Raw genomic sequence first — 23,428 nt, 5'->3', positions numbered from 1 at the left:
AACAGGTATTGATTGGTTGCAGACCTATTACTATGTGTGTGGGGTGTATCCGGGTGGTTTTGTGATATTGTAAGTGTAGGAAAGCAGTGACTATTATTGCCAAAAACTGTGACAGCAGATGTTTTCAGAAATAACCAGCCATTAGTGTGCAGTGTGGTGGCTAGCAAGTGAGGTGGTATAACATACTAGTGAGTCGAAAGTTTGTTTTTACCATGGCAGCTATGGGAGACAGCACTGAACACAAATCTAGTGTTACGGTTTCCCCTAGTTACCTGAATGTGCAGATGACTTCTATTAAACTGGATGGTGAGAATTATGTGCCTTGGGCTAAGTCTGTAGAAGTTTTTTTATCAATAACAGAATTTCATTAGAAATATTAAGATTACAAGATAGGGAGACGTAAACTATCTTAACTCTCTACAGAAAAAAAAAAACTGTTACAGCTGAACCCAAAACAACTGGTTCCTCCCCACCCCTTGTTTTGCTAAAACATCAGCTGAACTTCACTTCCATATCTTGAATCATCCACTTGAATCTCTTTTCTTTTCATTATTGTCCAAAACCTTTATATTCCTTTTTCAACCACTCCAAAACCAGCTTTGAATCACCTTTTTTTTATAATTAAAATGTGAATTTCACTAATCAAAGGGAATAATCTGTTACATGCATCCTTTGGAGAAGCGCGAGGTGCAGCCTCTCCTAGATATTACAGTGAAACAAGAAAAAATAATAATAAATTACAGACTTGCCCAAAAAAGCTCTTCCCTAGAAACCCCTTGTTTGGCAAGACAGCAAAAGCATTTGCCGACCTACCCACCCATTGGACTCTAATGATCATGTCTTGTTAGCCATTCAAATTTTTTCATAAGATCCCTATAGCTCCAAGTAGCTGAATCGGGGTTCTGCAACCAACCCACAATCGCCATAGTCCCCTTCAATCAGTAACTTCTCTATCCCAAGTTGGTCGGCGATCTGAATTCCTTGTACAGCAACCAGCAGCTCAGCCCTTGTAAAATCACCTACTCCCACCGGGCCTGAAAACAGTGATAAGATCTTGCTATCCTCAGTTCTCAAGACGACTCCAATCCCTGGCAATCCCAGATTGCATTGACTGCTCCAATCAAAGTTCAGTTTGATAAAACCTTCTGAGGGAGGTATCCAAACTGTTGCAGATTTACTTTTCTGAGAGGAAAAATTAGCCTTTTTTTTTTATAAATGGGACAAGTTAGCCATTGCAGCCCAGCTTCTCCAAAAATCCGCAAAGGAAAACGGAGAAAAGGATTCTAAGGTTCTCAGCCAGTGTATAGCTCTACTTACACTCCTTTACTGCTGGAAGGGTTCTCTCCTTCTCAACCAGCTTTGAATCACCTTCTACAATCAGCATTCTGACATTCAGATCTTTAGCCTTTTGCAGTCCTTCCATAACCGCCACAAACTCAGCCCTTAGAGAGTCACCTATTTCAGTCGATGCTTATATTAGAATTGTGGTCAATCAGAACTTGCCACTTCTTTCATTTGTTCATGATATCACCTATTCGGAAATCAGCAAATATCTTCATAGATTTTACCCAATGAACCACTCTCACCATAATGACTTCAATGACAGCTTCTCTACTTCTTTCCTTGTCTAGGAATAATCTTGCATTTCTTTCTTCCCATAAAGTCCAGCTCACAGCCACCCTTACACATCTCCATAATACTCATCCCCTTTTCTTTGGCCATCTCAAGAAAGTAGAAGCAAATTAGCTTTGTGCAAAAATTGGTAAAGTGAGTGGAGGATACACAAGTAATCATCCATTTGATCTACATTGCCAAATTCTCACTTTCTGTAGCATCCATATAATCCCAATCAACATTCTAAGTCAAACTTGCACACAAACGCCTCCTTTCCATTTATTTAGCATCCTCCATTGCCTCATTTTCCATCAAAAATTGATCAATAATTTGCCTAGCCTAATAAAAACTCCTTGTAGTTGAGACACCACAAATACAAGAACTTTTCTCATTCATCTTGCAAGAATTTTTACTATGATTTCATAGGGACTGGAGATTAGGGTAATAGGTTTGAAGTCACTAGGACACATTGTTTTTTTTTTTGGTACCAAAGAAATGAAAGTGGCTACCATACCCTTTTTGGTTCTCCCCTTACAATGTAACTCTTGAAACACTCATTATATCCTCTTCAATTAACTCTCAATAGTGCTAAAAGAAAGCACTAGAGAATACATCAGGACTAATTGAAGGGATGAGAGATCCATCCCATGGACGCCCAAAGATTGCGGAATAAGGGGGCGATTTTCAAAAATTTTTCTCTCCCTTCAACTGGGAATCACATTCCCTATTTAGAAAATCATATTTTCAATGATCATTCTTGAACCATAAACTGAACCAGATCTGAACCAAAAGGAATAGGAGAGAATTATACCCGATACGGAGAAGTAATATCTCCCAACGAAGGTGTTCACGCCCAAAGAAGGATCCAAAGACTGCTCCGACTGAAGATGGCGCAGTGCAGGATGGAGCAGAATCAGCAGTGTTCTTCCCCAAGAACTTTGTCCTTCACAAGAATCAGTAGAATGGTACGTGAGCACAGCTTCCTTTCAATCATTTCTCAAAGAACTGATGTCAAGATCCAATCTTGACTTCTCCCACAACTGGAGATCGAACTGGCAAACAGGGCGGCAAGAACAGGGAGGCGGCAAGAGAGTATTCGCAGGGTGCAGAATTCTCTCTTCTTGATTTCAGCACTAAAGAGGATCTGATGTATATCTCCTAAAGGCTGCCGCCCCCTCCTTCTTTTGTTAACTTAAAAGATCAGCTTCTAATCCCTTTAGGAGCTGCTTATCCAAATCATATTTGGATCAGCCTTCTCTTCTAGTGATAAGGATAAACCCTTATCTTATCTACAGATTAGATCAGCTTTCTCCTAATCCCATTAGGATGTTTCTAGATCTGAATCACATTCAGATCTGGACTCTCTGAGTGGATAGGATTAAGACCCGATCCTATCTGCTAATCCATCTCAGAATCCGCCCCTTTAATTAACTAAATAAATAGCCTAGTTCGAAATGGGCTTTAGGCCCATTAAGCTTATGTGCTCACTTATCCTTCCTAACTGCTGCCCAGTTGGGCTTCCTTGTATGGCGTGGGACCCAAGCATTGATCTACACATCAGCCACATGGGTTTAGTCCAGCCTTTGTTACAAGGCCTGGTCGAATACACTGTTAAAGACAGTGCACCCCCTGAAACCCATTGAATGGGCTCTATGGGCCCAACACTTACCCTAAGTGGTCCCTGGGCCAAGCCACCTTGTAACACCCAGGGACTGTGGGCAGATGCAAGATCAGCCCATCAGGTATTATCCTCAATGGTCTTACACTTAACCTCTCAGCCCTTAATGATCATACACTGCCCGACAAGAGAGGACCTCTCCCTCGGCTGCAAGGAACAGTGTTGCACTCTCCACTTATATGGATCCTGGGAATTAAAACCCTTTTGCAAACATTTTAGAAACCATAATATATATACTTTTATATCTCATATAAAATATACTTTGCAAAACAAATCTCAACGGTTGAAATCGGCTGCCGACAGTCTTGGTTTCCAACAGTGAGAGTGCATCCCCGATCATTACCTTTGTCCGACAAAGGGGGTGATCCTGTCACTATGATCACCCACTCAGATGAATTCTCGGATTGTCCCAACATACCCAGGTTTTGACCCCCGCTATGGATCTCACTGATTGGTACATCAAAGACAGCCCGATCCGAAACCTAGTGCAGTATCATAATCGAGTCTAAGGGTCGGGTGTAACTTTCCAGTTTTGCCCATCAATCTCCAAGGTCCAGGGCAATACTGGAAATCCGGTCCAGTTCAAAGATTCAATTAATCCCACACTGTATGTGCCTAGGGTCTCACCCCGGTAGCTGAGACAAGCCACCCCAACCGACTTGGTGGCACCACAGTGTCAGCCTTGTCAGGATAGGTCTCCCCAGACCGACCCACTGGCTGTGAACATTCTAAACTAACACGAGTCTCAATAAGTGTCCAGTTTAAGGGTATTAAACAGAAACATACCAAGGGAACATGAATCAAATATGCACTTTTATTCATTTACAATAAACTCAAAAGGTACATCAATTTTGATTGAAGCTAAGGGCATACAAAACTGTCTAACACTAATTGTCTTGCTTCCTGTCATACTGAAAACAACACTCCTAACCTTATCTTCATCTACGAGTCCAACCATGATTCAAAACATCGGTGATGTCTGCAAGATTTTCTCCAAAATTGTCAATTCTAAGGGGATCTGAAATTATCCAATAATCTTTTTTTCCCTAATATTTTCAATATATTGTAAATATATCGGTTATATTTAAGATTTCATCAATAAGCTATACATATAAGGTTTAAAATTTTTTAATATTGTTAGAAACTTTTTGATATTTCATTAAATGATCGTAGTTTTTAAAAATCTTGTCCTTAAAGAACAATTGGGGATTTAGTAAAAGCATGATTGGTTTACTATTTTGATATGATTCACTTACCAAATCAATATAAATCCAAAAGAAAAAAAGGAATACAATTGCAAAAAAGGATTCTCAATCTAATCAAAATGTATAGCAACAAAAAAAAAACAAAAGTCAAAGTGGAAAGTACATGACATGTGTAATAAAGAAAAGATAGATAAAAGTCAAAAAGGGAGACAGAGAACAAGATACCAACTTAAGTATCTTAATCTTCTCTATTTGACTCATATGTTACTTGTTATAGGTTTTTTAGCCTTAAATGTTCAATTGTACTTCCTTTTAATGTTCAATAACAATCAGAATTTTAATAATGTAATGTGATTAAGTCCATATATGCACAAGTTTTCTTTTAGAGAAAAGGGTCTCATCTCTACTCTCTTTGAGTATCATTTTACTTTTTCACAATTGTGCCCAAAACATTTTCTCCATCTACACCCCTTGCTTTATAGAGTATCTACCAAGCTATTAGCGTCCTTTGGGATCCAAGAAACCTTCACCTCCATATCTCTAGTCTACCACCTGAACCTTTTTCCTTCACTACTATAGCACCACAAAGTAGCCTCCGTTTTCTGTAGCCACTAGAGCTGTAAAGTAGGTCAGGCCACCCACAGGTTGGCACAGCATGGCAACTGTAGCAAGCAGACATTTCCAGGCATGCCATATATATATAACTTTTTATTTTCAATTTTATTATATTATTTTTTTGTAATTTTTTTCAATTCATATTATTATTTCATATATAAAAATTGTATACATCAAAATTAATATGGACTAAAATTTTAAGATCTTTTTTTTTCAATTTCTTGTCTATCTTGTTAATTTATTTTAACTTTTCATTATTTTTTTTTTCAATTTTTCTAAAACAATCATGCACCCGCGGCACAGCCCAAGTCCTCAGGCTGTGTTGGGATTCCCTCTTGAGGGATTTCGGGCTAAGCTGGCACAGCTTGCCAAGGCCCATGTGTCGGCACAGTATGGCCCACTACAGTGCGGGCAACCCAAAAAAGTGGATCGAATTGGGCCAGCACAGCCCACATTACACCTATAGAAGCCAAAATCGTGCTTCAAAGTTCGAACCAGCCTACTCCAAGATAGATTTGATCCCAAGATAGTCCTTCAATTCATCTTACTATAACTAGGACCAAAAGATCATTAAAGTGAGACACAAGAATATAACCTACTGATCATCAACCTTAATTCCACCACAAATTTAAATCCTTCCCATTCATCCACCTGACATCTATTCCACCAATTCTCCACATTATTTAGAAAATAGATAAGAGATAGCAACATATGTTTGAAATGGAAAGGGTTGGACAACCCATGATCTCAACATTCTTATCTTGCAATCCCTTTCCTTTTCAATGAATTCCATTTCATTTACTATGAAACAAAAATTAAAGCAAAACAAAACAAAAAGACAAGAAACGTCTATGATAACATTCAAATTGTACTTTAGATGACACAAAACTAGGAGTGCGTTAACAAAAAGGAACACAACTAAATTCGACCAACAATTTCAAGGAGAAAACTCAAAAATGCATGCAAATGGAGTATGTAAAAGAAATCAGCTGCACCAAACCTTAACACTTCCAGGAAAACAAAATGAAGGTAAATCCTTTGGTTGTAAGGCAAGCTTCTTCCCAGTAGGGTATTTAAAAAGGATCTGCACGGTGGCAAACAAATTGATATCAGTTTCTCTGTCACAAAAAGATAGCATCAAATCAACATCAAAATACATTTTCACACATAGCTAGAGATAAACCTTAGAAGCAAACTAAACAAAGGTTTGCTTGCAGTAGCATGTAAGGTGGAGGAATATGCTTACCAACAAGACACTTGAGGAGTAAGGATATATAGTATTCATATTAATAATGACACTCTCCATGAGATTCAGCTACAAAAGGGCAAAAGGGAAAGTGTGGAAACAAAATGAACAAAAAAATTCTAGATGGACATTGTTATGTCTGCTATATATATCATCAACAGTATGCTATCTCGGTTGCTAGGGTACAAGGCCCCACATCAACTTTTGTTTCTTGAGGCCCCTTTGTTCTCAATTCCTATGTGTCTTTGGGTGTTGTTGCTTCATTCATGACTTGACTTCTACTTGTGATAAGCTTGACCCTCATGCTATCCCTTGCGCTTTTTTTTAGTTATCCTTCATCTCAAAAGGGTTATCGATGTTTTCATCCTATTAGATGTGTAACCACCACTTCCTCCCTTCCAACTCTCTAGCCTCTAAACATATTATTAGCATATGCCCTTACAATCATTTCACTCAGAACATCAGCTTCCAAGGTAAATAAGATGGGAGATAGAGGATCACCTTGTATAAGGCCCCTTTTAGCAGGAAAGAAATCTCTAGCTACTCCATTCACCAAAATTAAGAAATGGTATGAAGAAATACAACCCTTTACTCATCTGCACCATCTCTCTCCAAAACCCCAACAATTGAGAATATCCATCAAAAGAGCCCCAATCTACCATATCATAAGCCTTTTCTAGATCCAGTTTACAAACTAGCTCCTTTTGCTTTTCCCTTCTTCTAAACTCTACACATTCATTAGCAATTAGAATCTGTTCCATTATTTGTCTCCCAAAAACAAAGGTCCCTTGATTTGGAGATATCATCAACGCAAGGACATTCTTTATTTTTAGAGACAGCACCTTAGATATAATTTTGTACATGCTTCCCACCAGACTAATTGGCCTAAAATCCTTTAGCTGAATTGCATCCACTTTCTTTGGTATCAAAGCAATGAAAGTTGCATTTTCCCCTGAGTTCAATTTTCCCTTCTCAAAGAATTCATCAAACACCTCCATCAAATCACCCCCAATTATCTCCCAACAATCTTGATAGAATGTCATCATAAAACCATCTGGCCCCAAGGCTTGAGATCTCTCCATTAAGAATAATGCATGTTTCACTTCTTGTACCTCAAACTTCTTTTCCAAAGTGTCCATTAAATCTCTATTTCCAGCCCTCTAAACCTTCTCCTGAGCTCCTTGGATAGTCATTATTGTTTGGGTCATGTTTCTTTTTCTTCGTTGAGTCTTTTGTTTCCAACTTTGTTTTGTCAAGTCTACAGTGTGAGTCATGTGAGTTGTCAAGGCATTGTAGAAACCCTTATCCTACAAGTAATAAAAGATCTATAGTTCATTTTCATATTGTTCTCTCTGATTTGTGGGGGCCACACTATTTATCTTGTATGGGTGGTTATAAATACTTTATTCTATTATTGATGACTTTTCTCATTATACCTGGCTTTACCTTACTTGAGGAGACAGGTATTATGGAAATGTAAACCAGTTGCTACTCCCATGGATCCCAATGCTAAACTTGTTTCAGATCAAGAGGAGCTAGTAGATGATCTTGGGCAGTAACGGAGACTTGTAGGGACATTGAATTACTTGACTATTACTCATCCAGATAGCTGTTTTGCAATAGGGGTTGTAAGTCAGCTTATGAGCTCTCCATGTGTTCCTCACCTTGAAGCTGTGTACAGAACCATAAGGTATCTTAAGGGGATTGTTAATAGAGATTATGGTCATTTGATTGTAACTGGGGTCACTGATGCTGATTAGGCTGGATCACCAACAGACAAAAGGCCAACAACAGGATATTGTATGTTTTTAGGTGGTAATCTTATTTCCTAGAAGAGCAAGAAACAAAATGTCGTAGCTAATTGCAAAAGCTGAATATAGAGCCATGAGTCGTGCAACAAGAGAACTAATGTAGCTTAAAGTCTCCTTCAAGAAATTGGGATTCCAATGAAGATTCCAATGCATTTACACGGATAATCAAGCTGCCATTCATATTGCATCAAACCCAGTCTTCCATGAGAGGATGAAACACATTGAGGTAGTCTACCATTTTGTTAGAAAAAAAAAATTCTAAGTGGTGATATCGACATATCATTTGTGAAGACAGGAGAACATTTGGTTAATTTATGGACCAAGGCTCTAGCCGCTCCATATCGCCCTCGTATTGACTTCATCACTAACAAGCTAGGCTTATATGACATATATGCTCCAGGTAGAGGGGGAGTGTTGAAAGAGTGTTATATTGGGTGTATTTGGGCAGCAGGGTAATTAAGTAATTATGTGTTTAAAATAAGGACACTCCAGTCCACTATCTTTTTTATAATTAAGGGCATACATGTAATTTTCCATTTACTTAATGTTAATATGAAGCTGGGCCAACTTCAATGAGACGATCAAGTCATTCTAATCTCTCTCAAACACAGTTTGACAGTTTTCTCCTTCCCTCTCTTCTCTTCTCCTCTTCTCTTCTTTCTTTTCTGTTCCAGACTTGCTGCAGCAAATATATATATGTTGTTAAATTTTATCTCTGTAATACCATATTTTAACAAGAGCTTTCATTGGTGCCACATAGACAATCTTATAGTTGTTGTGGTTAAATGACCCATCTGGGTTTCTATGCATTGCTATCTGTTGAAGGATAGCTAACATTACAACATTTGTTTTACCTGCTCCAGTGGGAGTACATAAAAGAATATTCTCTGCTGTAAATAGTGCAGTTTCATAACTTCACTTTGCACTCTGTTAAGCTGGGTCATCCCTTTGAAAGCTGGTTGCGCCCAGTCAGGCATGACAGATTTTTATAAGTTTTTCACCAAGTGCAAGTGGTTTTGGTTTCAAGGCTGGAACATGAATTCTTCATATCCCTTGTTTTGGTTCCTAAATGACCCCAATGGAAGCTCACATTTCTTGTTCACCATCAAGAGAGCACCGTGATGAAATGCAAGACTGTCAAGATCAAGCAACTGATACTGCCCTTTCAACCAACCATTCTCTGCATCTTTATCAGCAATAACCCCTCCAGTCCCTATCCCCATTTACAGCTCCACTCTCATCTTTCAATCTTCTAGCCTCTTCTCTTATACTCTTCTCCAAGTTCTTCTGCCTTTCCTTGGCAGTTACCCTTCTTGCATGCAACTGCTCCAAAATTGCAGCCAAATCTCCATCAAAACTCATTATTTCTTCCTTAATCTTCTTCCTCTCCTCCTGGTCTTCGGCCCCTGCCAGACAAGTACACCAAACTATTTTCAGCGGATTCCTCAAGAGAAAATGAGGCTGAACTTATCAAATTCAAGAAGAACCAAAAGCCTAGTCTCCACTTCCCAGCCATCACCTTCTATAAGTATCTTAAGTACAACATCTTATTTCAGGTTCTTGCAAAGTTTCAGGTCAATCTCTTCATAAGTATGAGATATCTTCCTTTGAAATCAGTTGAAAAACAGCCCACTTGATGTATGGAACTGTTTGAGATTAGATGCAAACCAGAAAATGAACAAACAGGAGAAGAAGAGAAGAGAGAGCTGGCGGCAATGAGTGTTAGAGAGTAAGAAGTTCGAACATAACTTCTCTCTAACACTCTAAACATCTTATTAATAAGTTAATCTTTGACAAATTACAGAGAGGCCCTTGAGTGAGCAGGAAAATACAAAAAACAGAATATTACAGAGTATGGGCCCAGAATAAGGCCCACAACAGAGAGAAACATAACATAACATGAAATGACAGTCTATGGGCCATTCGGCCCATCTTCTCTACACTCCCCCTCAAGCTGAGCATAGATGTTAATCATGCCCAGCTTGCCAGTGTCATGTTGAAGCCTTGCCTCGGAAATGCCCTTGGTGAGAAAATCTGCCAGTTGTCCTTCAGAAATAATGAATGGAAGACACACTTCACCGGAGGAGACTCTTTCACGAATAAAGTGTCTACCAACCTCAATATGTTTGGTTCTATCATGTTGTACCAGGTTGTGAGCAATGTTGATGGCAGCCTGATTATCACAGTACAACATCATGGGTTTGTCATGATCTACCCCAAGTTCTTCCATTAAGGACCTTAGCCACAATAATTCCGAGACTCCATGTGCCATGGCTCTATATTCTGCTTCTGTGGAGGATCGAGCCACAACTGTTTGTTTCTTACTCCTCCAAGAGACAACATTACCAGCCACCAGACTGCAATACCCTGAAGTAGATCTTCTATCATCAATATTTCCAGCCCAATCAGCATCAGTATAGGCTTCAAGTTTCAGATGACCATGTTTGGCAAATAAAATTCCTTTTCCTGAAGAGCCTTTCAGATAGCACAAAATCCGTTCTGCTGCTGCCATATGGGTATCTCTAGGAGCATGCATGAACTGGTTAATGCAACTGACAGCATACGCGATATCTGGCCTAGTCATGCACAGGTACAAAAGCTTCCCAAAAAGTCTCTGAAAGACCCCTTTGTCTTCCAACAAAGTTCCATCCGAAGCTGAAAGTTTGTGACTCATATCAATAGGAGTTGCAGCTGGTCTTGCACCCAATTTTCCAGTTTCAGACAACAAATCAAGGACATATTTCCTCTGAGAAATAAGAATCCCATCCCTGGATCTGGCAACTTCTATGCCAAGGAAATATCTCAACTCCCCCAGATCCTTAATCTCAAATTCTGTACGGAGGAAAGACTTAATGCCCAGAATGCCAGAGGCATCATCACCAGTCACTATAATGTCATCAACATACACAATGAGATACACTGCTAGAGACCCACTTTTCTTCACAAAAAGAGTATGATCTGACTGTGTCTGAACATAGCCGAATTTAACAAGTGCAGCTCTAAATCTCTCAAATCAGGCTCTAGGAGATTGTTTGAGGCCATAAAGAGATTTCTTCAGTTTACATACCTTTCCTTGCATATCTTTCCCATACATTCCTGGAGGAAGACACATGTAGACCTCCTCATGTAAGTCACCATTCAGAAATGCATTCTTTACATCTAACTGATAGAGAGGCCAATCAAAGTGAGCTGCCAGAGATAAAAGTCTCCAGATAGTCAATCCCATATGTCTGTGTGTAGCCCTTTGCAACAAGTCTGGCCTTGTACCTCTCAATAGTCCCATCTGCCCTGTATTTAATGGTAAAAACCCACTTGCATCCAACTGGGTCCTTCCCTTCAGGCAAATCCACTACCTCCCAAGTACCATTTTCATTTAGAGCATCCATTTCAGCCTGTATGGCATCTCTCCATTCTGGAATCCCAAGAGCTTCTGATACAGACATAGGAATGGGTTAGAATCAACTGAAGAGAGGTAGGCACAATATGAAGGGGAAAGTAAGTCATAAGAAAGGTGTTTGGAAATGCAGTGTGCAGTACACTTCCGCTTTCCTTTCCTAACAGCAATGGGGACATCAAGATCTGGGAAGGGGGATTCCAAGGGAGCTGAAGCAATACCTGTTATCTCATTTGTGATTGGGAGGGTATGAGCCTCATCTGTTGTAAGGGAAACCACTTGCTCATTCCTGGATCTCTGCCTTTGATACACTTTGGGATTATGGGTAGGACGAGGAGGTAAAGAAATAGGAGCACTAGGACAAGAGGAATGAAGTGGCTGATCCTCCTTTGATTCATTTTGTGAGGATACAGATTTGTCAAGAGACTGAACTGGGACAGGAAGGGGAAGAGCAAAAACTTGTGACAGACTCTCCCCCTGTTGACAATGTCCTTCCTGAGAGGAACCATAAAAAGGAGAAAGTTCATCAAAGGTAACATCCATAGAGACATGTCTGGTGCCAGACTTTGGATCAAAACAACAATAACCCTTTTGTGTGGGGGAGTAACCGAGGAAGATGCATTTGTGGGCTTTTGGTTCAAACTTGTGTCTCTGCACACTTGGAATGTGAACATAACAGGTACAACCAAACACACGAAGAGGAATTGGGAAGAGATCCTTATCTGGATGAAGAAGACTGAAGGGGGATTTAAACCCTAAAACCCTGGATGGCATACGGTTTATGAGATAGGTAGCAGTAAGTACAACATCACCCCAAAATCTTGTGGGAACATGTGAGGCAAATAAAAGGCTCCTTGCAACTTCAACAATATGTCTATTTTTTCTCTCAGCAACTCCATTTTGTTCAGGGGTTCTAACACAGGAGCTTTGGTGAATAACCCCCATGTCAGAGAGATACAAGGATAAGCTCTTCTCAAAATACTCTTTTGCATTGTCAGATCTAAAAACCTTAATTCTGGTACCAAATTGAGTCAAAACAAGCTCATGAAATTGCCTCACAAGTCTCGGGACTTCGTCTCGGGATTTCATTAAGTATATCCAAGTGAATCTAGAAAAGTCATCAATGAACAGGATAAAGTATTTGTAGCCCCCCATAGAGGATAAATGGTAAGGCCCCCACACATCAGAGTGTACAATATGAAAAAGAAAAGAGGATCTTTTATTGCTCACGGGGTAATTTTTTCTACAATGCTTTGACAACTGACATGACTCACAATTGAGACTGGACACACTGACTCCCTTAAACAGTTTGGGAAGCAATTGACTTAAAGCAGAAAAAGGTAAATGACCCAACCGACAATGACTCAACATAATTTGACTGACTGACTCTGACGAAGTAGAACCAAAAGCAGCATTCTTGGGATGATCAAAGCATTGGCCAGGGGTGTCGAGCAAGTATATTCCATTCGCTTCATGGCCACTCCCAATCACCTTCCGAGACTTCAGGTTCTGAAACACACAATGAGAAGGGAAAAAGGTTACACAACAATTCAATGACTTGGTCAAGATACTTACAGATAACAAGTTGGTATTTAACTTAGGTACATGAAGAGTGAAAGATAAAAGTAAAGAGCCTGTAGGCTTGACAGTTCCCTTGCCAGAAATGGGGGCAAGAGAACCATCAGCTAAGGTGATTTTGTCACGACCAGGAAGCAAATCATATGACACAAACAAAGTGGAAAGGTTGGTCATGTGATCAGAAGCACCTGAGTCAATGATCCAAGGGGTCTTGGGATTACCTGAGGTAGATGCATGGTTAGCAAAAGCCCTTATACCTGAGTGAGCAAATGCAGAGGTGGCTGGACTTCCAGAAGGGTTGGATGATGAAGTTACACCTTTAAGCTGGCTGATCATCCTTCCAAACTTCTCATAATCAGCTTTCATGGCTTCCAATTGTGCACTTGCAGACTCAAACTCTGTATCTGTACTTGTGGCTGTATGTGCACTTCCTGTCTTTCTACTGTCATTCTTCTTCTGGAATCGGATAGAGACAAGACTGGGATGCAATTTCCAGCACTTGTCCTTAGTGTGTTTCGGCATCTTGCAATATTCACACACCACCTCCTTCTTTCCTGTGCCACTGGGGGCTCCTGTAACCCCTTTGGGTTTGATTCCCATATTTGCAAAATGATCATTGATACTGACCCCTTGAACCTGCACTTGCCTCCTGCTTTCTTCACTGCTGACCAAAGCATATTCTTGAGACAATGAAACATCTTCCTTGGACAAGATGTTTTGCTTTGTAATGTCATATTCAGAATTCAGCCCTGTCAAGAACTCAGACCCTATTCCTTTCAACCAATTTCCTATATGTTTCAGCATCCTTAAGGGTATCCCATGTCACGGCCTCTATCAAATCAATCTCTTGCCATATAGATTTTAGGGCTGATAAGTATGCTGCAAGTGACTTCTCCCCCTATCTTAGATTCTTCACATCACTTCTCAGTTTGTAAGCTCTGGCAATATTCAACTTCTGGGAGTAAGTTTCTGCAACACTATCCCAGATTTCTTTAGCCGAGTTCATCCACAAGTAATGTTGGCTAATCGGTGGCTGCATTGAGTTCACAAGCCACCCAATCACTGTGTAATTCTCCTGCACCCATTTCTCATAAGAGGGATCCTCCTCTGGGGGAGCTTTCTTGCTCCCAGAGTAAACCCCCACTTTCCACTACTGCAAATATGAATTTTTACGGATTGTGACCAGGCCAAATAATTGGTTCCATCCAATTTAACTGTAGTTACAGCCAACAAGGAATCAGTTGTAGTTCCCAAATTATGTCCATATTCAGCAGTGCTCTTGTTCTCAATTTCTGAGAAGTCCATTATGTAACAACTTCAATTAGGGTTTCGGTAGGCCTTTAAAAGTGATCTGATTTCAAAGAACTCAGATTGAGTTGAAACAATAGCAAACAGAACAACACACAAACTCAGTTCAGAACTGACAGCCGTGAGAACCAAGTTCGGTGGCAGCACTTTCAAAGAGGAGAAACTCTGATTCAGCCTTCAAGGAACAATCAATAGGCCTCCAAACAATATGTATTCTTGGTTCCCAACAATAATTTCCCAAAGAGAACAAAGAAAACAGTCCACAGTACCTAAGAGGACTTTTTACAAACACTATGTATGCAACAGTCAACACTTCACTGTTAACAAGCAGAAATCACTTCAAGAACACTTTGTCTAAGTCCAAGAAGCAGCTGAACTAAAGTAGAGGCTTGTACCACTCAATTTAGATCAGTTTTTTTGGCAGTTTGGAAGCCCAATAACAGCCGAACCACACTTCCAGAATAACCCAGAAATCAGTCCAGCAACAGTGTGCCGAATGGAGGTGTTTTGAATGCTTTAACAGTCCTCCCAAATAACAAAAAATAACTCAGCAAAGAACTGAGAAAAGACTTACAGTAAGAGAGTCTCTGGTTTGAACTATAAACTAGGCCGAACACTTGTTCTCTAAGATAACTTCGAAAGTCCTTTTCTCTGATTTCAAATCAGGCCAAACAACTTGCTCTCTGATTCTTCCTGGTCACCGAACCCTTCTCCAAGTGTATAGAAACTTGGGCACCCTCCAATGACCTCCAAGAACCAGGCGGATGACTGTAAACTTTCAACCCTAGAACCTCCTCATGTAGTTGGCTGAACTAGAACCACATGAGGGACACGCCAAGCAATGGCCCGCTCTGATACCAAGTTGAAAAACAGCCCACTTGATGTATGGAACTGTTTGAGATTAGATGCAAACCAGAAAATGAACAAACAGGAGAAGAAGAGAAGAGAGAGCTGGCGGCAATGAGTGTTAGAGAGTAAGAAGTTCGAACATAACTTCTCTCTAACACTCTAAACATCTTATTAATAAGTTAATCTTTGACAAATTACAGAGAGGCCCTTGAGTGAGCAGGAAAATACAAAAAACAGAATATTACAGAGTATGGGCCCAGAATAAGGCCCACAACAGAGAGAAACATAACATAACATGAAATGACAGTCTATGGGCCATTCGGCCCATCTTCTCTACAAAATCAATATGCATCTATGTCTTGAACATTTAGAGTCATGTCCTCATTTGCTTCTTGCATATCATCGTCATCAATCCCACCACCCATCTGCATTGCCCCGGCACCATTAGATTTGAGCCTATCATCCTCATCCTCTTCTACTTCATTGATTACATCATAATTTCTGTTGTCCTCTTCATCTTCTTCTTCCTCCTTACACTCGACAGAAACACCCACTTCATCATCAAGACCCTCATCAGCATTACCAATAGCCAAAACCGCAGCATCACCCTCATCCTGGTAATCCATAATTAGCCTTCCAATGGACACCAGCTGATCAAACACTTCATTTGGGATAATATTTAAAAGCCTCTCGATCTCCTTGTCAGGATTCTTAATGGACTCATTCTTCAACACCACCAGCACCTCATCGTCTGCACCAGTGACAACATTAGGTGGCTGCCCACTGAGTTGTAGCAGAATAACACCCAGCAGAACCTCATATGCCAACAGGGTTTCCTTCGTCTTCGGCCGGTAAATGCCTTCCTCAGAAAAAGTGAGGACACTCTCCTCCGGCAGACATCATTGCTTGCTCTGCCTACTAGGAACCAATTCAGAAGGATACTGCTAGCACTCCTTCTACTTCGACTTCTTCAGCTTATCGTCGGACTAAGGGGGTTTCCCTCCGTAAGCCCAGTCACTGAAGGTTTTAGGGTCTGTTTTTCCATAAAGAGATCGGTCTTGCTAGTGGGCTCATGGGTGTCTTGCGGGCAAGAGTCAGTGGTGAGCACAAGACTCAAATTGGCTCAATACTTCTACTGCTTGAATCGAGCATGTGCCTCCGCACCACCACACAAATGTGCCATTGATCCTCACCAACAAAATAAGAACCTAAAGCAGTAAAAGCAATAAGAAATACAAACAGAAACGGATGAATTAGATGTACTAAAAAAGCGTTCCCAGAGCTACAACTCGACCTCTACAGAATCAGGACCAAAACAGATATGCTAATGAAGCAGAAATCAGAAAATAAACAGATAAGAACACTTGAAAGAAAAGAAAGCTGGAACAGCAATCATGTTGCCCTCGTTTACTCAAATGGTACCAAGAGTAACACTAGGCCCTAACTATTCAAAAGAAAACAAAGAGAAAAACCAATTCCGTCCCTTATTTAGCAAGTGAATCAGCCAGACCATTTGCTGCACTAGGCACCCAATTGATGGAAAGTGGAAACTACCATTTTACTTACAATTTGTTCTATTTCTCTCAATAAACACCTCTATTGCCATATTCCTGGTTATACTTCTTCAGTAAATTAATATTGAGAGCATACTCATGTCAACTGATTAAAGGTGAAGGGTCAGAATGGAGCTGTGTCGACACACCTGCAGTTTCACAGATGACATCATTCTCTTTTGTAAAGGTGGTGTGGAGGAAGTATTGAATTTGAGGTCATTGATAAACATGTTTGAAAAGATAACACATCTTAAAGTTAAAATTGTCTTGCAAGAATTACTTTAGGAGGAATTAGCTTCTTTTATAGAAATTTTAGGGTACACTGTTACCTCTTGATCAATAACCTTATGCCACTGATTGTCCTGTTCTAGAGGGAGCCTTCACAACCACTCTCCCAGGAGAATAGATACCCAGACCTAGTCTACCATCTTTCTTGCTTTTGCACACTATTTCCCAATTGATAAGATGGTCTCTTTTTGACTCCTCAGGTTTCCATAAGAAATCCCCCATCAGTTTCTCTAACCTCTTGACACTGACATCAACATCCTAAAGACTGACAAAAAATAGATGGGCACATTGGACAAAGTAGAATTGATGGGAGTGATCCTAACCCCTATAAGAATGTAGTTCCCCTTCCAGGAAGATAATTTCTTGGTTATCCTATCAATGACTAGGTTCCAAAAACTGATGGCTCTATGGTTTCCTCCCAAGGGAAGGCCCAAATATTTCAAAGGTCACAACAACACTAAGGAGCCCAACACCCTAGCAAAACTTTCCAACTCTCCCTCCCCAATATTTATACCTGCAATGCAGCTCCTATCCAAGTTGTTTTTTGTTATTTGAGATTATTTTGAAGCACTTGATCAAAAGTTGGAGGTTCTTAAGCCTTTATTCCACGATGTCGCCAACAAACTGTAGGTGAATCACAATTTCATCTTCTCTTTCAACCCTCCAATCTCTAACTAATCCATACCTATCCACCCTAGATATGGATTGCTCCATTGCGACCTGGGTGACCATGGTTCAAATCTTCGAAATAGCCTCTCTGTATATGCAGGGGTAAGGCTGCGTACATCTGTCCATCCCCAGACCCCACATTGGTGGGAACCTCGTGTACTGGACTGCCCTTTATCCACCCAAGATATCAATTGGCTCAACACTTTTGCAATTAGAGTGAAGAGGAAGGGAAAAAGAGGGTACCCCTGCAGCCTTGCCTAAGTCGTTTCTTAGAAAAGGAAGCATCCCTTGGCCACCTTATTGATTAGCATGGTGTTTGGCACCAGAGCGTTTCACAAGCGTTCTGTTTCACAAGTGGGCCCTGATTCACAAGTGTTTAATTTAACCTGTTTTGTTGAAAAACACAAAAAAAAAAAATCGGGATGCAGGATGATTGGGCATTTAAAATGATTTGACTTAATATTATAATATATTTATAATGACAATTGTGTGACATCTCAGAAAAGTAGTCAGCTTTTTCAAATTTCAATGTGCCATACTGCCATGTCACCAGGGGGAATCAGGATCACAAAGGAAATTCAAGAAACGTCAATTTGATGTTTCAAGAAACCCCTCCTTTCCTGAATTCCAAAGGTAATCATTACAAAAAACTTTTTTCTTTTTTCCAAAAAAGATTGCCAAATGTGATTTTCTTTCCGATTCCGTTTAATTGCAGATGTGGCGTGCATGACACATCAACATAAACGGAACGCTTGTGAAACACTCCAGTGCCAAACACCCACCAGGATTAAGTAATGGCAAGTTTGGAGACGGCCCTTGATTCATAGTGTTCATTTTGCTCCAAAGCCACACTTGTCCATTACATCCTCTAAAAAAGACCAATTCACAAAATTTTAAGCTTTTTCCAAATTCAATTTACACGACCAACCTTTCTTACTAGATTTCCTTAAGTCCTGGGCACATTCATTAGTAATTAAAATTTGATATATTTTGGTATCTTACCTATCTACCCTGGATGAAAGCCCCTTGATCCTGTGAGATTACGTGGGGACGGAATTCTTTGATCCTTAGTGAAAACACCTTAGCAATTATCTTATAAAGACTCCCAAGAAGACTTATTGAAGACAACACTTCTGATTACCAACCAAAAGGCGGGGCTTTGCACTTGAATCTGTATTTTGGTGGAGGATCTAGAGATCTCATGTCATGTTCTCATGCTGTCTGCAACTAAAAAACTCAGCAAACTTGTGTCCTGAAAGAACAGGATGATCCACCTAATATATATAATGTTCATCAATGTTTCCAGTAAATTCTTCTTATCTTGAAAATCTCAAGTGGTCCTCTCCTCCCAAAAGGGCCAAAGAATAGGGGCCCAGATGAGCTACACACAGAGGCATGTAAAATGAGCCATGCAACCAATCAAGAGTGAACATGCCAGTATTCCACATACACCAGGTATGGGCCCCATGAGTACAGAGCACTGGCATGTTCACTCTCAATTGGTACCATAGCCCATTGCACACACCTTTGTGTGTAGTTCATTCCATTCCAAAGGATAGATACTATAGCACACCTTTAAGGTACTTCCTTGTTATCCATCAAAAAGGTTCCTCCCTGTCACAATGCATAACAGTACCCTCATTCCTAATCCTATCCTATTATAGATAAAGGGCATTATGTAACTTATAATATCCAAAATTCTCTTAGAATTTTTTAATTAAAAAATATCCCTAATTGAAGTAGTTTGGGCAATCCAGGCCTATCAAGAGTAGGAGGTGTGTTTAGAGAAGAGTTCGGATCAGCCTTGGCTTTATTTTCAGGTGCTATTGGAAGTGGGAACTCAACAAGAGCAGAGTAGCTGTCCTGCATGGATTGAGACTAGCAAAGACGATGAACTTCAGAAAAATATTGTGGCTAAAGGGGACTCCAGAGTAGTAGTTGGCTGGATGGAAAACAGGAGCCAATTGGTATGGCAATACAGATAAGCCATTAAGGAAATTAAATTGTTGATAAGGGCGTTAGGCACAACTCTTCAGCGGGTGCAGAGATCTACAAATGCCATGGCTGATGATTTGGCTAAACAAGGGGTAGATAGGGAACAAATGCTTTGGGCTCAGATTTAACTTCATAAATTCTTGGGATAGGCAGTAGGCTATGTTAGGGACTTGAAACTTGAAACTTGCATGTTCATTATAATTTCTTTGAAACAAAAATAAAAAGTTTTGATATCTATCAAAAAAAATTTGCCCAATTGTTGTTTTCAAATTTAACCCCATTTTAGTCTTAAATCAGAACTGTCTTAAGTAACCAACATATATCATAGTCCTACAAATGCTTAGTTAGTCATCTAAAGGTCATACTTCTTTAATCAGGTTTAAATGCATATATTGTATAACTTTTTTTTTATGAGAACGCATTTTTAATGGTAATGAATCAGATTTTTCCTTGATGTCTATGCAAGCCCCTTAATCTTATCTTACTCAAACTCTTGAATATAGATCTTTGTTGTTTTTCTTTTTGGTCATTAGTAGGTAAATATGCCTGTATTAACTTCCTATGAAGTTACATTAACACATCCAGTGTTTCTTGAATCTTTCCCCAATTTCCCAGATTTAGCACATTTCTAAGTGATACTTTCCCACATGCATCAGATATTTTCTAATTAATCAAAAGCTCAAACATTACACCAACCTAAAGGAACTCCTTGATTTGGTCATTAGCATGCTTGCAGCAAAAGAAGAGATGAGAGATCATATATAAATGTAATGCAGAACAAAAATCATAAGTACCATGTCTAGTAGCAAGATTAATATCACAAGATTCCATGCATATTAAGAAAAAAAAGGTAACTAAACAATTCCAGGATAATATAAAATGGAAAGCTTCAAGCTATATCAAGTTGGTAATTCAATTATCCAATGCAATTAACCTGAGGTTCCAATGTAGGAATTGAAGGCCCACGATATTGTAGCATTTTGAGATCTATTTCAGATTTAGCCATCTCTAGTTCCCAGGTCTTCCTTTTGGCAAATGCATTCTCAACAGCCTCGAGATTGGCATCTGGATGAAGACCCACTATAACAAAGTGTTCGAAAAGTGAAGTAGGTTCCATATATCTTTTACGTTCCTACAAAAATAGCTAAATTTTAGTGTTGGACATAAAGAATCCAAAATTAACACTAATAACTGATAAGTGCAACTACCATCTTAGGAAAAATCCTATTCTAGCATGTATTATACAAACCACATAAGCCTAAGTGAAAAGACATAACATGTGAGATCTTATAACTTGTAATTCCCTAAAAATTGAAAAGTAAAACAACATATTTGAAGGCTTTACCAATCAAATATATTTTTCTACCAAAAAAAATATTACCAAGATATTTGACATTTAATCTGGAAGGAATACTTCCGATCCATAGTCTCGGACCATGACCCTGCCTTCCTGAGTTCATTCTAGAAGGAATACTTCCGATTGCAAGGAACCCAACCGCACCCATCCACAAGTTATCACCCGCAGACTGAAGTTCTTAAACGATGCTTAGAAGCCTACCTTAGATGCTTCATAGGGGAGAAGCCTAGACAGTGGGCCCACTGGCTCCCATGGGCAAAATACTAGTACAACTCGACTTATCAGTCAGCTGTAGGAATGACACCCTTCAAGGCTCTATATGGCAGAGAACCCCCTCCCATAACCTTATGAATATGGGTCGTCCAAGGTGGCAGAAGTAGAAACCCGCCTACTAGCAAGAGACGACATCCTTAGACTGCTTAAGAACAACTTGACAAAATCCCAACAACGAATGAAGGTCCACTATGACTCTCACCACTGCCCATTAGAGTTTCAGGTGGGTGATTTTGTCTACCTTAAGCTCCAACCTTACCGCCAGGTCTCAGTGGTAAGACGGGCTTGGCACAAGCTAGCTCCCAGGTATTATGGGCCCTATAAGGTGCTGGAGAGAGTGGGCCTTGTTGCTTACAGATTGGACTTCCCTGCTACCTCAAAGCTTCATCCGGTGTTTCACATCTCACTTCTCAAGAAAGCTGTGGGAAATCATACTCCTATCTCATCCAACTTACCCCAATTCACTGAGGAAGGAGACATTTACACAGAGCCTATCAGAATTGTGGATTTCGGTTGGGTTTGACGAGGTGGGCAAGTTGTGCCAGAAGCCAAGGTAGAATGGGCTAGGTTGCCTCCAGAAGACGCCACTTGGGAACCTTATCTAAGGCTGAACGAGAGGTTTCCAAACCTAGACCTTGAGGGCAAGGTCAATGCTAAGGAGGGAGGAATTGTTGGGACCCAAACACTCCCCCCGAACCCAACTATGGGAGTGGAGCAGACCACCACCCATCAGCAGTTCACAAGGAGACAGAAAGGACACACGACAGAGCCCCAAAGTTAGTTACACTCAGAGTTGGTTACTTTGTAGCCAGAGGATATTCCCTCCATGATATCTTCCAGAGTTAGTTACCCTGGAATCAGAGGGTATTCCCTCTATGATTACACCTGTAGGCCAGCTATATAAGGCCATAATCATATAATAAAAGGTGTGAATGAATATCCCTTCGTTTTCTCTCTCTGAGTCCATCCTCTTCCGACCTTCCCTTCATCTTCTGTTTCAAGAGGTTAAACCACCCTCGAAGGGGCTTCCGAGGTGAGCGGTAACTCATCAAAGTGCTCAGGTAGGTGTATTAACTCATAAAAGGGTAATGAAAATCGGTAGAAAGGGCTTCAAATAGTAGCACATGAAAATTGTAATTCCTCAAGGAAAACTTTGTTTTTTTCTCCTGCATTGGAGTCCTTTTTTTCTCTCCCCAAAAAGAGAGGTAAGGTATTGTTAGAGTCAGCAATCAAGAGGGTATTTTAACCTTTCTACTCTGTTATTAGAAGTTGCACTGTCTCTTTTATCTTAGTTTAAGTTATGTGTGCCATACATAATCAGGGACGTAAAAGTCTTTGTACACCAAAGTCCAAAATATATAAAATAAGAAGGTGGTCGGTTAGGAGAGTGTGAATTTTCTCTCCAGCCAATTCTCTCTATTCTCTTCCTCTTCCTTTTCTCTCTTGTATCTAAACTGGAACTGAATCAGTGCTAACCGAATACCCAGGAGTTTTTTATTTCATTTCTGAAGTACCCGGGAGTTTTTTCATTCTATTTAAACCAGATCATGACTACTCTGGAATTTCCTTCGACCACTAGCTTCCTCACCCCCATTTCCACTGCTTTTTCCACCCCAAACACCACTGCCTTAATTCCATTGTTGTGGAATCTCCTGTTCCAATAGGGCCTGAATATACTCCCACAATTTCTTGTCTTTCGTTTCTAACCACCCCACCCCCTATTCCAGAAGAATCCAGATTTCCAAAGCTACTTCCATCAAAGTTTAGTTTAAGGAAACCTAACTGAGGAAGACCCCAATCCTTTAATATTCTCTTCTTGGAGGAGGATGAGGCTGCAACTGTTCCCCAATTCCTGCTTACATCATTGAAGGTAAAGTCTGAGAACAAACTCAAAGATTTTACCGAATGTGCCACTTTTACCATAATCTCTTATATCAAAACTTCCTTATTTCTTTTCTTCTCCTCAAAGATTCGCAGGTTTCTTTCCTCCCATAG

General features: G+C 40.0%; 1 protein-coding gene across 10 annotated transcripts in view; it reads right to left on the bottom strand.

Annotated features, from left to right (window-relative positions):
* LOC148878641 (DENN (AEX-3) domain-containing protein) overlaps positions 1-23,428 on the bottom strand; it is a 167,624-nt gene that overhangs the window by 121,055 nt on the left and 23,141 nt on the right. For all 10 annotated transcript variants that reach the window (XR_016103269.1, XR_016103270.1, XM_088957786.1 and 7 more), the window contains exons 3-4: positions 20,738-20,935; positions 6,113-6,196 (exon numbers count right to left, since the gene is read on the bottom strand). Coding sequence is in view for 8 of the 10 variants with exons in the window: in XM_088957786.1 (XP_088813912.1) it covers positions 6,113-6,196; positions 20,738-20,935 (282 nt within the window). In the remaining 2 variants the exon portion in view is untranslated. The remainder of the gene's footprint in view (positions 1-6,112; positions 6,197-20,737; positions 20,936-23,428) is intronic.

This window comes from Nelumbo lutea, chromosome 1 (assembly GCF_056320005.1).
Source record: "Nelumbo lutea isolate HS-2025 chromosome 1, American lotus-T2T, whole genome shotgun sequence".
In the NCBI taxonomy this organism is placed as follows: domain Eukaryota; kingdom Viridiplantae; phylum Streptophyta; class Magnoliopsida; order Proteales; family Nelumbonaceae; genus Nelumbo; species Nelumbo lutea.
This window is presented reverse-complemented; position numbering and strand designations above follow the sequence as displayed.